Source organism: Nicotiana sylvestris, chromosome 1 (genome assembly GCF_000393655.2).
Source record: "Nicotiana sylvestris chromosome 1, ASM39365v2, whole genome shotgun sequence".
Taxonomy (NCBI): Eukaryota; Viridiplantae; Streptophyta; class Magnoliopsida; order Solanales; family Solanaceae; genus Nicotiana; species Nicotiana sylvestris.
The window spans coordinates 141,836,063-141,850,006 of NC_091057.1; the positions used below are offsets into that span (position 1 = coordinate 141,836,063).

The 13,944-nt window shown below is 35.0% G+C and overlaps 1 protein-coding gene across 1 annotated transcript; it reads left to right on the forward strand.

The window, feature by feature from the left end:
* The first annotated feature begins 6,591 nt into the window (after positions 1 to 6,591).
* LOC104221474 (uncharacterized) lies at positions 6,592 to 13,169 on the forward strand. The gene is made up of 4 exons (XM_009772570.2): positions 6,592 to 6,645; positions 7,720 to 7,805; positions 12,770 to 12,882; positions 12,983 to 13,169. The coding sequence occupies exons 1-4, from the start codon at positions 6,609 to 6,611 to the stop codon at positions 13,167 to 13,169; spliced, it is 423 nt and encodes a 140-aa protein (XP_009770872.1). The 5' UTR covers positions 6,592 to 6,608.
* The last annotated feature ends 775 nt before the right edge of the window (positions 13,170 to 13,944 follow it).

Consider the following 13,944-nt stretch of genomic DNA (forward strand, 5'->3'; position numbering starts at 1 on the left):
ACAAGTTAATTCAAGATGTTTATTATGTGCCAAAATTAAAAAGTAATATTTTAAGTTTGGGCCAACTTCGTGAAAAGGAGTATGACATCCACATGAAAAATATGCATCTTTGGCTTAGAGATTCAAGTGGAATTCTAATTGCTAAAGTGCATATGGCAAAGAATAGATTATTTTCTCTGAATCTTAAAACAATTGATGCAAAGTGTTTGAAGGCTAATGTGCAAGATGAATCACGGTTTTGGCACATGCGATTTGGGCACTTAAATTTTGAAGCGCTCAAATCAATGGGAGAAAAGAACATGGTGCATTGGATACCATCAATTAACCATCCCAATCAATTGTGTGAAGCTTGTCTTCTTGGAAAACATGCAAGGAGGAGCTTTCCAAAGGAGGCCATGTCAAGATCAACCAAACCGCTCCAGCTTGTCCACACTGATGTGTGTGGACCAATCAATCCACCTTCTTTTGGTAAAAGAAAATACTTTCTGCTTTTCATTGATGACTTCAGTAGAAAGACTTGGGTTTATTTCTTGAACCAAAAATCTGAAGCTTTTGCTGCTTTTAAAAATTTCAAAGTACTTGTGGAGAAAGAAAGTGGCTATGAAATTAAAGCTCTAAGGTCCGATAGAGGAGGCGAATTCACCTCAAACGAATTTAATGACTTCTGTCAACTTCATGGAATTCGTCGCCCTCTAACGGTACCTTATTCACCTCAACAAAATGGTGTTGCAGAGAGAAAGAATCGAACGATTCTTAATATGGCTAGATGTATGTTGAAAGCTAAAAGTATGCCTAAGGAATATTTGGCCAAAGCTGTTTCTTGTGCAGTTTATTTGAATAACAGGTCTCCAACAAGAAATATTAGAGATCAAACCCCTCAAAAAGCATAGAGTGGAAGAAAGCCAAGTGTCAAGCACTTGAGAATCTTTGGGAGCATAGCCTATGCTCATGTGACACATCAAGGGAGAGCAAAGCTTGACGATCGAAGTGTCAAGCATGTGTTTGTTGGCTATGATACGAGTTCAAAAGGCTACAAGCTATACAACCCAAGTAGCGGTAAGATCACTACTGAAAACCCTAATGCCGACTGCAGTTGTCTGTGAAATCAAGGACCAAAAATGGCCAAGTCGAAGAATCACACAGCTCACAATCAGTCGTACAAGGCTCACAGGAATGGAATCAAGAAACCCAGGAAACACCGTCACAGCTCCACCAAAGGGATGGATCCCAAGTTCTTGAGGAACCAGAGGTATGCTAGGAAGCACAACAACAATAAGAATGTGGACTCTGCTAATGAAGAGTAAAAGAATTTAGAGTAACAGGTCGCCTTCTGTTTATTGCTGGCACTGTATTTTGATATTGGGATCTTTATCTTGGTTGTTTTGAAGTTTTGGCTGATACTTATTCGAACTAGTATTTTATCAAGTATGGAGACCAACTTTTCCTTTTAAAAAAAAAGCAGCGGTAAGGTGGTGGTAAGTCGTGATGTTTAATTTGATGAAGAACTAGCATGGAATTGGGAAGCTGAGGAAGAAACTTCATATGATTTTCTTCCATACTTTGGTGATGAATAAGAACCAGAGACTGTGGAACCTGTGCAAGACACAACTCCACCTTCTTCTCCAACAAATGTTGCATCTCCCTCTTCTTAAGAAGATTCAAATGAACAGCCGCAAAAGACAAGGAGCATTCAAGAGCTCTATGAGGACACAGAAGAAGTTACTAATTTTGATTTTTTATGTTGTCTCTTTGCTGACAGTGAACCGATGAACTTTGATGAAGCTGGAACAAACAAAAGGTGGAGACACGCCATGGAAGAGGAGATTGAGTCAATAGAGAAGAACAACACTTGGGAGTTAACAACTCTTCCCAAGGGTCATCGAGCAATAGGAGTGAAATGGGTATACAAGACAAAGAATGCTGATGGAGATGTGGAGAGATACAAGGCACGACTTGTGGCTAAAGGCTACAAGCAAAGGCAAGGCATTGACTATGAAGAAGTCTATGCACATGTTGCCCACATGGAGACTATTCGTTTGCTGATTTCTTTGGCAGCGCAAATGAAGTGGAAGATTCATCAACTAGATGTCAAGTCAGCCTTCTTGAATGGCTATCTTGAAGAAGAAGTCTATGTTGAACAACCATTAGGCTTCATGGTCAAAAACCATGAAGATAAAGTATTGCGGTTGAAGAAAGCTTTATATGGATTAAAGCAAGCCCCACGAGCATGGAATAGTTGCATCGACAAGTATTTTCAAGACAATAGGTTTACTCGTTGTCTTTATGAATATGCTCTTTACCTTAAAGTTCATACTAATGGAGATATATTAATTATTTGTCTTTATGTTGATTATCTTATTTTCACGGATAATAACCCAAGTTTGTTTGAAGCTTTCAAGAAAGATATGTCCCGTGAGTTCGAGATGACAGACGTAGGGACCATGTCATATTACTTGGGCCTAGAAGTGAAACAGATGGAGGATGGAATTTTTATCTCTCAAGAAAGCTATACAAAGGAGATATTGAAGAAGTTCAACATGCTCGATTGCAACCCCATGAACACACCGATGGAAAGTGGGACAAAATTGTCCAAGTTTGATGAAGGAGAAAAAGTGGATCCCACATTCTTTAAAAGTCTTGTGGGAAGTTTGAGGTACTTGACTTGTACCAGACCAGATATACTTTTTGCAGTTGGAGTAGTAAGTCGCTTCATGGAGGCTCCTACCTCTACTCACTTGAAGGTCACTAGAAGAATTCTTCGTTACCTAAAAGGTACGATCGATTTTGGGTTATTTTATTCTTCTTCTAATGATTTCAACCTTGTGGGATTTTGTGATAGTGATTATGCGGGAGATATTGATGATAGAAAAAGTACAACTAGTTTTGTATTTTTCTTGGGTGATTCTGTTATTTCTTGGAGTTCAAAGAAACAGTCCATTGTTACTCTCTCGACTTATGAAGCCGAATATATAGCAGCAACATCATGTACCTGTCATGCTATTTGGCTAAGGAGATTATTAAAGGAGCTCAATTTGCTACAAATGGAAGCTACATAGATTTGTATTGATAACAAATCTGCACAGGCACCCGCCAAGAATCCGGTATATCATGATCGAAGCAAGCATATAGATATATGGTATCATTTCATCAGAGAGTGCATTGCCAAGAAGGAAGTCGGGCTCAAATATGTGAAGCCTCATGATCAAGTTGCAGATATCTTCACAAAGCCTCTTAAGTTTGAAGATTTTCAAAGATTGAGATCAAGACTTAGAATAAAGAAGAAAAATCAAAATTAAGGGAGAGATTCGTAGGACCCATAAAAGGAAAAAAGGAAATAAAAAAAAGTTAAAAAAGTTGGTGAAGTCTAATTAGGGTGGCTGAAATTTTTTCAACAAGGGCGGCTGAAATCTGGACTTTACAAATTGAGGAACCAATCAGATTGGTTGAGTTGGTGAAAATGTGCTTATAAATATGAGCTTCATTCGTTCAGTTTAAGTACATCAAAATAACGAGAGAAGCATAAAGCAGTGAGAGTAATCCACAGATTGTGGTCTGTGAGATAACTAGTGAGTGGTAGTAATATTGTAGTGAGCTGTTTTAAATAAAGAGTGTTATTTCTTTCAAAGTTATAGTAGTCTCTTGACACTACTGAGCTGTAATATTATAGTGGTAATATTGCTCCACTCGGATATTGTATTTTATCCCGCTAAAATATTTGGTGTCATTGTTACTCTCTTGTGTTATTATTATTTGCTGTGGATATTATTCGTCGGCGGGATTATTTATTTTATCCCAACATTATCGTCATGACACGCTATATGCAGTCAATATTAAATAACATTTACCTTAAAAACACACAAATTCGTGGTAAATATTTAATGACAAACATACTTAAACAAACATTAATATGCAACACATATCCCATGCAAAAGAAAGTATATATCATACACGTTGTATGGATAGATACTAAGTTTCATATATTTATGCAATTAAGGAACAACATTGTGACATTCAAAAAATATAAAAATATCACACTTGGGAATTAAACTTGTGATCTCTTAAGTAATTTTCGAACACGCTTTACTGCTTCACTAGAATTTTCTCTTAGGTCTATAGGCAAAAAAATCGTTCTTAACCTATTTATATATTGGTGTAATTCTTCAATAAAGAGGATTCACCCTTTCTTCCACCTATAACTAGCTCCGCCACTGTGGTTGGGTGCGAGAAAATTATTGTTTGCAAGAAAATTAAAGTTCCCATTATCTGGAACAGTTTCTGACTAGTTTTCTTCATCTTCATTTGAAATAAGCTAGGTATTATTAATTGGCGAATTGTGTTGTCTTTAAAAATTCTAACCTTCTTTACTTCTAAAGAAAATCAAATTAATTAAAGATCACCCAGTCAACTGATTGGTAGCTATATAGTGTACTCCAGGATAGTAGTTGGTATTGGAAGAAAATTTGTCATATAAGAGACAAGCTTGCAGGGAATATAAGCAGGGAGGATGACAAATGCAAACAGGTAGATATACAATCATGAAATGGTACTCTTGGATGAGAGGGAATCTGGATACTTGCCATTGGGGGAGATGGGTTTGGAATATGCAAAATGTTCCAAAACATAGCTTCATTTGCTGGCTGATGATGCAAAGGAAGCTGCTAACCAAGGATAGGCTAACTAACAGAGGGATAAGATCATATGGCCTATGTGTATTATGTGGAAATGCCCCAGAATCAATAGAGCACCTGCTCTATGAGTGTCACTTCTCTAAGCTGTATATCAATGAAGTTCTTCAGTGCCTGAAGATAAGAATAACAAACTATGAAGGGCAGCATCTATGGAAAAGAATTGGTAGGAAGATGGGAAGCAAATTTAGAAGGGAGTTCTCCTATGTTGTACTGGCTGCATTGAGCTACCAAATATGGAAGGGGAGAAACGAAACTTTATGGCAAAGTTCTGTGCCTAAACCTAGCGAGTTATGTGACTAGATAAAAAAGGAATGCAAAGTTCGTGTGATGGAGATAATCAACAAAAAGAAACGGGACAAGGATAGAAGATGGATAGAAGAAGTAAATAATAAAATAGAGGATAAAAATACTATATGTATAGTATAGGATACAAACAGACTTACTTGTGCTTAGACGAGTAAGTATAGATTTATATATAGTCAGGTGTTAGAGATTTTGCTTTTCTTCATTGTATTTGTTCTGATGATGAATAAAAAAAATTCATTCCACAAAAATAAAAATGTAAACCGTTTGGTTACTGTGCTTATTATATTTTAGTATATACAAATTTCAATTTATTCCTTAGTTTTTTTTTGTAAGTAATTGCCAATTACTCGCGAAATAAGACAATTGCCATTGAAATTATGCAATAATAAATTGTTTATGTAAAAATAAGTTAATGGAAAAATTGAGACTTACAGCACCCTCTTTGAGACACACTACGCTAACAGTAGGAATATATTTAGACGGAAAGTATAAAGGAGGATAAGTGTAGATTATTTACAATAGTACATATACAGGAGCAAATCTCGCCTTTTTCCTTTTTCAAAAACTATGTCTATATGCCCATTAAAACTTATCAAAGAAAAAAAAAATTACCCCTCTGCGAGAATAATCTCTTTTTTTTTTTTCAAGCATATTTTTTTTTCTCTTCTTAATTCTACGTACTAATATCGATAGCAAGCTCAATGGCATTAATGTTGAAATTTTACGGTACATTATGTTTGTTTCGTCTGTCAGAAAGAAAAAAACTAAAATTTTGGTCAGTTTTTTCATTTTTAATTAATTAGATGAACATTTGAATGGTCAAGTAACATTACTTTTATTCTACCCAAAAAAAAAAAAAAATTATGTAAATACAGCACAAACCGTTCAAATGTTTGTTTGTGGCGTTTGGGGGTGGGGCGCGTGAAGAAAGTAAATCAACGCAACGCTTATGGTGAACATTGCTTCACAATTTTTCCTTAAACAGTGGCAATCACAAATTAGATTTAAAATGCAAATAAAGAAATTTAGTCAAATCTCAGATTCTCTTTATAAATTCAATAAAAATAGTTCCAAAATGTTCTTATATTATTAATATCGAAATTCTGTATTAGTCAAGTTTTGACTTGGCTGTTCACACGATAGTGTCCAAATATAGCCGTAGCCAGATAGATTATAATTAATTTATTTATCTAATATATAGAGCTATTTTTGGTTTTATAATGATTTTTAAATGTTTAGATGAGATCCTCTTTTATTTTCAACAAGACACTAATTAATGACTAGGCTCTTCTTGTATTTTTGTGCGGATTAGTAACTACAACTATAAGTAAATCTAATTATATGTATCTATTAAATGAAATACCGTTGTAATTTTATCTTGGCAGAGTGTATATAATAACATTTATATTGTTGTAAATCATTTCAATTTTCTCCATTCAGTAGAGGCGCTTCTTGTAAAAGGTATGATGGTTTACATTTCCTCCCTTTTTTAATAGACATTTGTAATAAGTTTATTTTATGTGTGTGTGATACTGCTATTTGTCTCTTAAAATCATCAAGTGTAATAAAATCTTTGTGACTTTTTGTTATCAGATCGAAAAATTTCATTTGAAAATGAGTTTTTCTACGGGTGCTAGCAATACGGTCCAAGGTAAATTTATCAACTCTAGACTTTAGATTGACATAGGCTTATTATTTTAATTATATATAAAATTCTTATGAGTTGGTGGAATGTACTTGGTTGTTTGTTTATTTATTTATTTATTTTATATTCGTGTACTAGTTACATCTTTCCTATAATTCAGATGTCTATTAAGATTTACTCTAAAGAACAAGGCACGATCTGAGAAGTAAAGTTTAAAAAAATGTTTCTAATATATAAAAGGGTAACCCTTTGTGTTTAAGTTCCACCTTTTTGAAAGGGAAAATGAATTTTTAGATCTTAAATCAAAGGCCAAAAGTGAGTTAGATCATTAAAATACCCTTTAAATTAAAATGGTAAAAACGTCCTTCAACTATAACGGACAACTATGTTTTATCAAGCAAAAAGTGGAAATACCTAAAAGTACCCAATAAAAAATGGTGTATAAAATGAGTAGTACTCCTAATGTTTTGAGTTAAGGAAATAATACATTTTGAAAACCTAATAAGTATTCTACCCGAAATTGGCCAGTTGAAAAAAATCCAATACTAGCACTAACATTTTGGTTTTAATTTTTTTTAAAAAAAGGTATATGTTACAATTCATACTAATTAATGGTCATTTTTCTCTTTTTTATATTTAAAACACATAACGAACCAACTCATTTTTGCCATTGAATATTTAAAATCACTGGGTTTATTGGCCTACAAGCCAAAATTAAAAAGGTTAAAAGAGATAAGTGAAATTAATTTACTCTATATAAAAAGATAACTCAAAATTAGTTTTTTTTTTGTATGTGAGGCATTCCACAAACTGTTATTTCCTATCACGTACATTAGTGTTTGCGATGTCCCCCACTCCCCATTTCTCTCGTATGTACAGTTACTGGTCATAAACTTACTTTGTAGAACACACGTAGTTCTAAAGAGCATAAACAAAGAAGATTATAACTTTAAATTTTAAAACCAAAAAGTTATTAGTATATTTCTGGTTCGCTAATTCTATTTCTTTAGAATAAGAAATGTTATTGCTTGAAAATTTTGATAATCTAATAGTTTTTAAAACCTTTATCTTGATGACTAGATTCCAGTGCAATCATCACTATCAGCTCTGATCATGAAGGTGATTCATTAAAAACTAATGGGTTGACAAGTGTTGCTGATAATGAGGTAAGTCTCTATATATTTTATTATGACGAAAACTCTCTTGTTAATAGAGTCTTACCTAGACAAATATAGTAAATTGTGTGCTAATTAGTGAAAAAGGATTTACATCTGAGTTTGAATGTTTAGATTAAAGAGCCTTTTAGCTTGCGAATAGTTAAAATAGGACGTCGTTTAGGCTTGATACATTTAATGAACTCGTTCTTAAAAATTTAAAATAGGGTTTTGCTCCATTTAATGAACTCGTTCTTAGAGTATAGGGTTTTGCTCCATTTCCTCTTGAGATGATTAATTGTAAGGTTAATGCAACGAATCTCGGCGCTAAACAAATAGCGCACGAATTCAACTAGAGAATAAGCAAGAAAATGAACTTGATCTTTTTAAAGATGAAGTTTGATTGAAATATCTAAAGCCATAGCAATTTCTAAGCGGGGTTGAACTTGAACCATCTTCCTCTATATACAATAACAAGAACAACAACAAACTCAATATAAGAGTTTAAGAAGGATAATGTATAAGCAAATCTTACCCTTATCTTTAAAGATGAAGAGGTTGTTACAATAGACCCTCAGCTCTAGGAATGAAAATATATTCCTCTCTACCTTGTCCTTAATTTCCTCTACCTCTTCTAAAAGATTTGTGTCTTCTATGCTTGAAAACTATTACTCGATCAGGTTGCACCTGTTCACCATCTTCCCCTCTCATTTCAAACCCTCCTTAAGGCATTGACACATGAGTAATTTTTTTTTAATTCCTACTCGGTGTCCAATATCTACTTTGGAGCATAACTAATCTGGATTCACGATGGAAATTTCACTTTGAAGATATAACCCTTCCTATCAAAGGGCCGAGGACTTTATTTCTAGAACTCAAATTCGAAATCTATAGTAAGGATGATGAAATACTTACCACACCAACCAAAACTTTTGATGGTTCGATAGTTCCGACCTTGGGTTAAAGTTGGATATAGTGCATGCTGTCCCAACTGTTCTTGGGGTTTTGCATTTACTTCCTAACAAAGCTTATAACTTTACAACCTTCATCCAAGGGCTTGTGTATAGCTGTAAGGCTATTACATATTCCTTTGAATTCCTTGATATATTCATGACTACCGTTATTGTTCCATTTTGGTGCTATGCAATTGTTGGCTCAGTAGAGATCCTTGTCCTTTGCTGACTTGTAGGTACTTGTCCTCAAACCAACAATAATAACAATATATCCAGTGTAATTCCATAAGTGAGGACTGGGGAGGATAAATATATATGCAGTTCTTACTTGTATGAGGTAGCTAGCTAGCGAGACTGTTTCCAATAGATCCTCCACTCAAAAAAAAATAAAAAAAAAATAAAGCAAATTTAAGAAAGAAAAAAATGTAGTGAACAGGCCATGTTGGAAATACTGGGGAAAAGAAACATTAACAACAACAACAAAATAATAAGATAGCTAATGTAAAGGAAACAACAGGTAACATAAGAAATTATAAAATAAGAAATACAAAAATAATACTAATAGTACTGATACATAGGAGGAGGAGCAGATAAGGTGCTCCAAACTATCACCATGCCTCTTCCATAGGAAAGTGAGATATCGTCCCTCGACTACTTACTAACCTTCTGCCCTAATTGTCGACCTCCATATTCTTCTATCTAGGGTCATATTCTCGAAAAATTGAAGATGTGTCATGTTTCTTCTAGTCACCTTACTTCAATACATTTTCGTCTTACCTCTACCTCTCGTTAGACCTACTATTGCCAACGTCTTACACATCCTCACTAGGTATCTGTGATCCGATTCCTTATTAGCACACTCCTTCCGCACTGAATATTTTAATTGGGTTGGGAGTTTCTTCTCCTTTTTCATTGATGTCTATAGCAGGTAAGGCATCGTCAATCACAAAATATTTCACCTTCAATATCGCTCTCTGTAAGCTGTAGCATTTGAATTCTTCATACATGGTAGTTGGAGGCTTTTAAATTGATAGGACTAATCGTGATGAGTTGATGGAATAATGAAAGTGATAAAGTCAAAGTAGTGATAGTAGATGAAGCTATGGTTGGGACTTGGGAATGCGATTATAATAAAGCTTAAGACAATTTTCTTTGTCTTGAGCCTAAGGCTCCTATACCATGGTGAATATTTAAACAGTAAAAACAATAATATACCCAGTAATATCTCACACTGTAAGGCCTGCGGAGGGTAGTGTGTGCGTAGACCTTACCCCTACCTTGTGAGGATATAGAGGTTGTTTTCAATAGACCCTCGGCTTAGGAAAACATAAGCACCACATTAATGAAAATATAGAAAAGAAGGGACAGTATCAACAAGCCATATAAAAGCAGAATAAAAACAACCAGATAGTAAGGTGATCAACAATGAAAGAAACAACGGTTAGTCAGAAAAATCTACTACCAACAGAAAACAAGAGTGCGTGCCAATACTACTGTTATGAACACTATAGACTACCTACTCTACTACCCTAATCTTCAACCTCTATACCTTCCTATCGACCTCTATACCTTCCTATCGAGGGTAAGGGTCATGTCCTCGGTCAGCTGAAGTTGCGTCATGTCTTACCTAATCACCTCTTCTTTGGCCTACCTCTACCTCTCTGTAGGCCCTCCAATGTCAACCTCTCACACCTCCTCACCGGAGCGTCTGTGCTCCTCCTCCTCACATAACCAAGCGACCTAAGTCGCGCTTCCTGCATCTTGTCCTCAATAGGGGACAGACCCACCTTGTTGCGAATAACCTCATTTTTTATCCTATCTAATCTGGTGTGTCGTCACATCCATCTCAACATCCTCATCTCTACTACCTTCATTTTCTGGACATGAGCGATCTTGATTAGCCAACACTCTGCCCCATACAATATTGTTGGTCTGACTACCACTCTGTAGAACTTAACCTTAAGTTTCGGTGGCACCTTCTTGTCGCACAAAACACCGAAAACGAGTCTCTATTTCATCCATCCCGCCCCAATACGATGTGTGATATCTTTATCAATCTCCCCATCCCCCTGAATAATAGAACCAAGGTACTTAAAACTCCCTCTCCAAGGTATGACCAGCGAGTCCAGCCTCACCTCCCCTTACCCTCCATGACTCTCGCCATTGAACTTACACTCCAAGTATTCTGTCTTGGTCCTGCTAAATTTGAAATTTTTAGATTCTAGAGTCTGCCTCCATACCTCTAATTGCGCGTTCATACCATCTCGTGTCTCGTCAATCAATACAATATCATCTGCAAATAGCATGAATCATGACACCTCCCTTTGGATGTGGCACGTCAGTAAATCCATCATCAGAGCAAACAAAAAAGGGTTGAGTGCTGACCCCTGATGCAACCCATCAATCACTGGAAAATGGTCTGAGTCCCCATCCACCATCATCACTCGTGTATTTAATCCATCATACATGTCCTTAATCAACCTAACGTAGGGAACAGGTACACCTCTAACCTCCAAACACCTCCGCAAAACCTCCCTCGGAACTTTATCGTACGCCTTTTCCAAGTCGATGAACACCATACATATGGAAGCCTTCTTTCTCTCCCTGTATTGCTCCTCAATCTCCTAGCAAGGTAGATGGCTTCTCTAGTCGAACGCCCCGCATAAACCCAAATTGGTTCTCAGAAATTGACACACTCTTCCTCACCCTTAGCTCTACCACTCTCTCCCGGACTTTCATAGTATAGCTAAGCAGCTTGATACTCCAATAGTTATTGCAATTTTGGATATCAACCTTGTTCTTATATACAAGAACCATCGTTCTTCACCTCCACTCTTCGATCATCTTCTTCGTTCTAAAATGACACTAAATAACCTAGTGAGCCACTCCAAGCCTGCCTTGCCTGCACTCTTCCAAAACTCCGTCGGAATTTCATCCGGCCCGGCCGCTTTGCCCCTACTCATCTAACGCATAGTCCCCTCAACTTCATCAACTCTAATCCGCCTACAATACCCAAAGTCACAACGACTCCCGGAGAGCCAAAATCACCCAGGACAATACTCTTGTCCCCCTCCTCATTCAAGAGACTATGAAAGTAGGTCTGCCATCTCCGATAAAAATTAATTACTATAGGAAGTAATTTGGATGAATATGTTTTTCTCCAAGTTCTCTATACGGCTGAAGTAGTTTATTCACACATCTAGGTTGATCACAAATTTTCTTCCTATATATACAATGTGTATTTAGTCAGAATCCTACATAATTGACTTCTAAATAACCAAGAGTAGTGGCCGAGGGTATTGTTAAATAATGAGTATATGAAAATGCAGATAAATATATCCAATTAAGAGTAATTAAGATGCATTTAACATTCTTAAGTGACAAGCTTTACAAATAAAAGAAGAAAAACTGTATGTGACTTTGTATATTTCGCTTATAATCTTTTTTTGAAATTTTCATACTTCTACTTTTTTACTCCATTCTGGAAAATGTAATTGTTCCCGCAGTTTTTAGACTTGAATATGCATTTCTATGGAGATCTATACATTCTTCAACTTTCCCCATATTTTATCTTTTTCAGATCAATCTTTTGACACCTACATACATCTTCCATGTTTCTGCTAATGCTGCATTATAAGTTCTTTACTATACACTTTAAGTTTAATTAATGTAACTATCAACTATACTCTACTTGCAATTGCATGTGCTCTAATCCTGTAATAAGCTATATTACAAACTATTTGCATGCGGATATAAAGTTGTACATGTGTTTTACTGGTGTGTTTGCCGTTTTGTACAAAGAAAATATTTTCATGTTTGGTTGACTTAAATATTTTAAAAAATTCGTCAATTGGAGGACTTTCGTACCAAAAGGAGGGAAAGAAGACCTAAATCACTTTATTTTCCAGATATTTATTTTCTTTCTTTCCTAAGATTATCCATAGTAGTAAGATAAATTTATTTAACCCTGATTAAACAAGGTGAAGCAAAATAGCTAAAAATATATACATTTTACATTGACAGTCATTTCTCCGATTCGTCGAGTTTAGCGAAGAAGCTGAACCGGAAGACATTACTAGCAAGCCAATTGCCTCTGAGCCTGCAAAACCGCACATGATTGGTTTTCCTCCACCAAGGTAAATGCACGCACTTACATTTATAATTTTAATTTTTTTAAAGCTTAATTATAACATTTTTAATTTTATTTTGTGTTGTTAATTTGGTACTTTATTATAGGAGAACTGAAGCAGGGAAAATGCCCGCATCAGCTGAAACAAAACCTGGAGAAAAATCAGAAGTGAGTCCGAAGAAACCTTACAGAGCACTAATGATGAGAGCTATTAATGATTATGGAGTTAAGAAGGAAAAGAAGAAAAGAGCTAAGAAGTCATCAAATCAGAAAAGGAAAAGATCGGCAAAGTGAATCCCTTAAGTAATTCTTCGGAGAAAACTATAATTATGGATTCTAAATTACCGAAGAATTAGTTTGTTGTTTTGCATGCGGATGATAACTGTGTTTGTCGGATCTTGATTATCCTTTTTGTGACCTTTAAAGTCATGAAACTCATGTTGTTGTTTGGAACCTTTCTGTTGAACTTTTTATCTTATCATCAAATGGAGTTTTAAAAAAAGTACTTTCACTTATACAATATCAATTTGTGTTTATTTTAATTATAAGTAGTTTGTGTTTGACTAATTTTTTTAAAAGTACGTTTGAGCCAAATAAAGAGCATGTTTGCCAAGCTTTTAAAAAAGTATATTTTGTGAAAAGTAGTTTGCATCTGGTTAATTAATTTGGAAAACACTTTTGAACAGTAATTAATGTGTGATCGAGCTTTTAAAAAGTATTTTTCTCAAAAGTGTTTTTTGAAGAAACTACTTTTTTTTTTTGCTTCTACTCAAAAATACTTTTTTCCTTTTAAAAACTTTGGCCAAATACCTCTAACTTTTGGAAAAAATATTTTTGGAAAAAAAAAACACTTTTGGCAAATAAAATTTTTTGGCCAAATAGGCTAGAAATTAAAAACAACTTTTTGGTTCTGCTTGTAAGGAAACTACTTTTTAATTTCTTCCAAACGGCAAAAAAATTACTAGCTTTTACTACTATTCATAAGAACTTGCTTCTTCCGAAAGCTTTACCATATACCTCTTTCCAAATAAGCACTTCTAGTTTCCTAGAAATTTGGCAGGTTATTATA

Excerpts from the sequence above, each read along its gene's own strand:
- LOC104221474 (XM_009772570.2), top strand. The coding sequence starts at position 6,609 with ATGAGTTTTTCTACGGGTGCTAGCAATACGGTCCAAG. Across the intron at positions 7,806-12,769 it reads CAAGTGTTGCTGATAATGAG|TCATTTCTCCGATTCGTCGA; the intron begins GTAAGTCTCTAT and ends TTACATTGACAG. Across the intron at positions 12,883-12,982 it reads ATTGGTTTTCCTCCACCAAG|GAGAACTGAAGCAGGGAAAA; the intron begins GTAAATGCACGC and ends ACTTTATTATAG.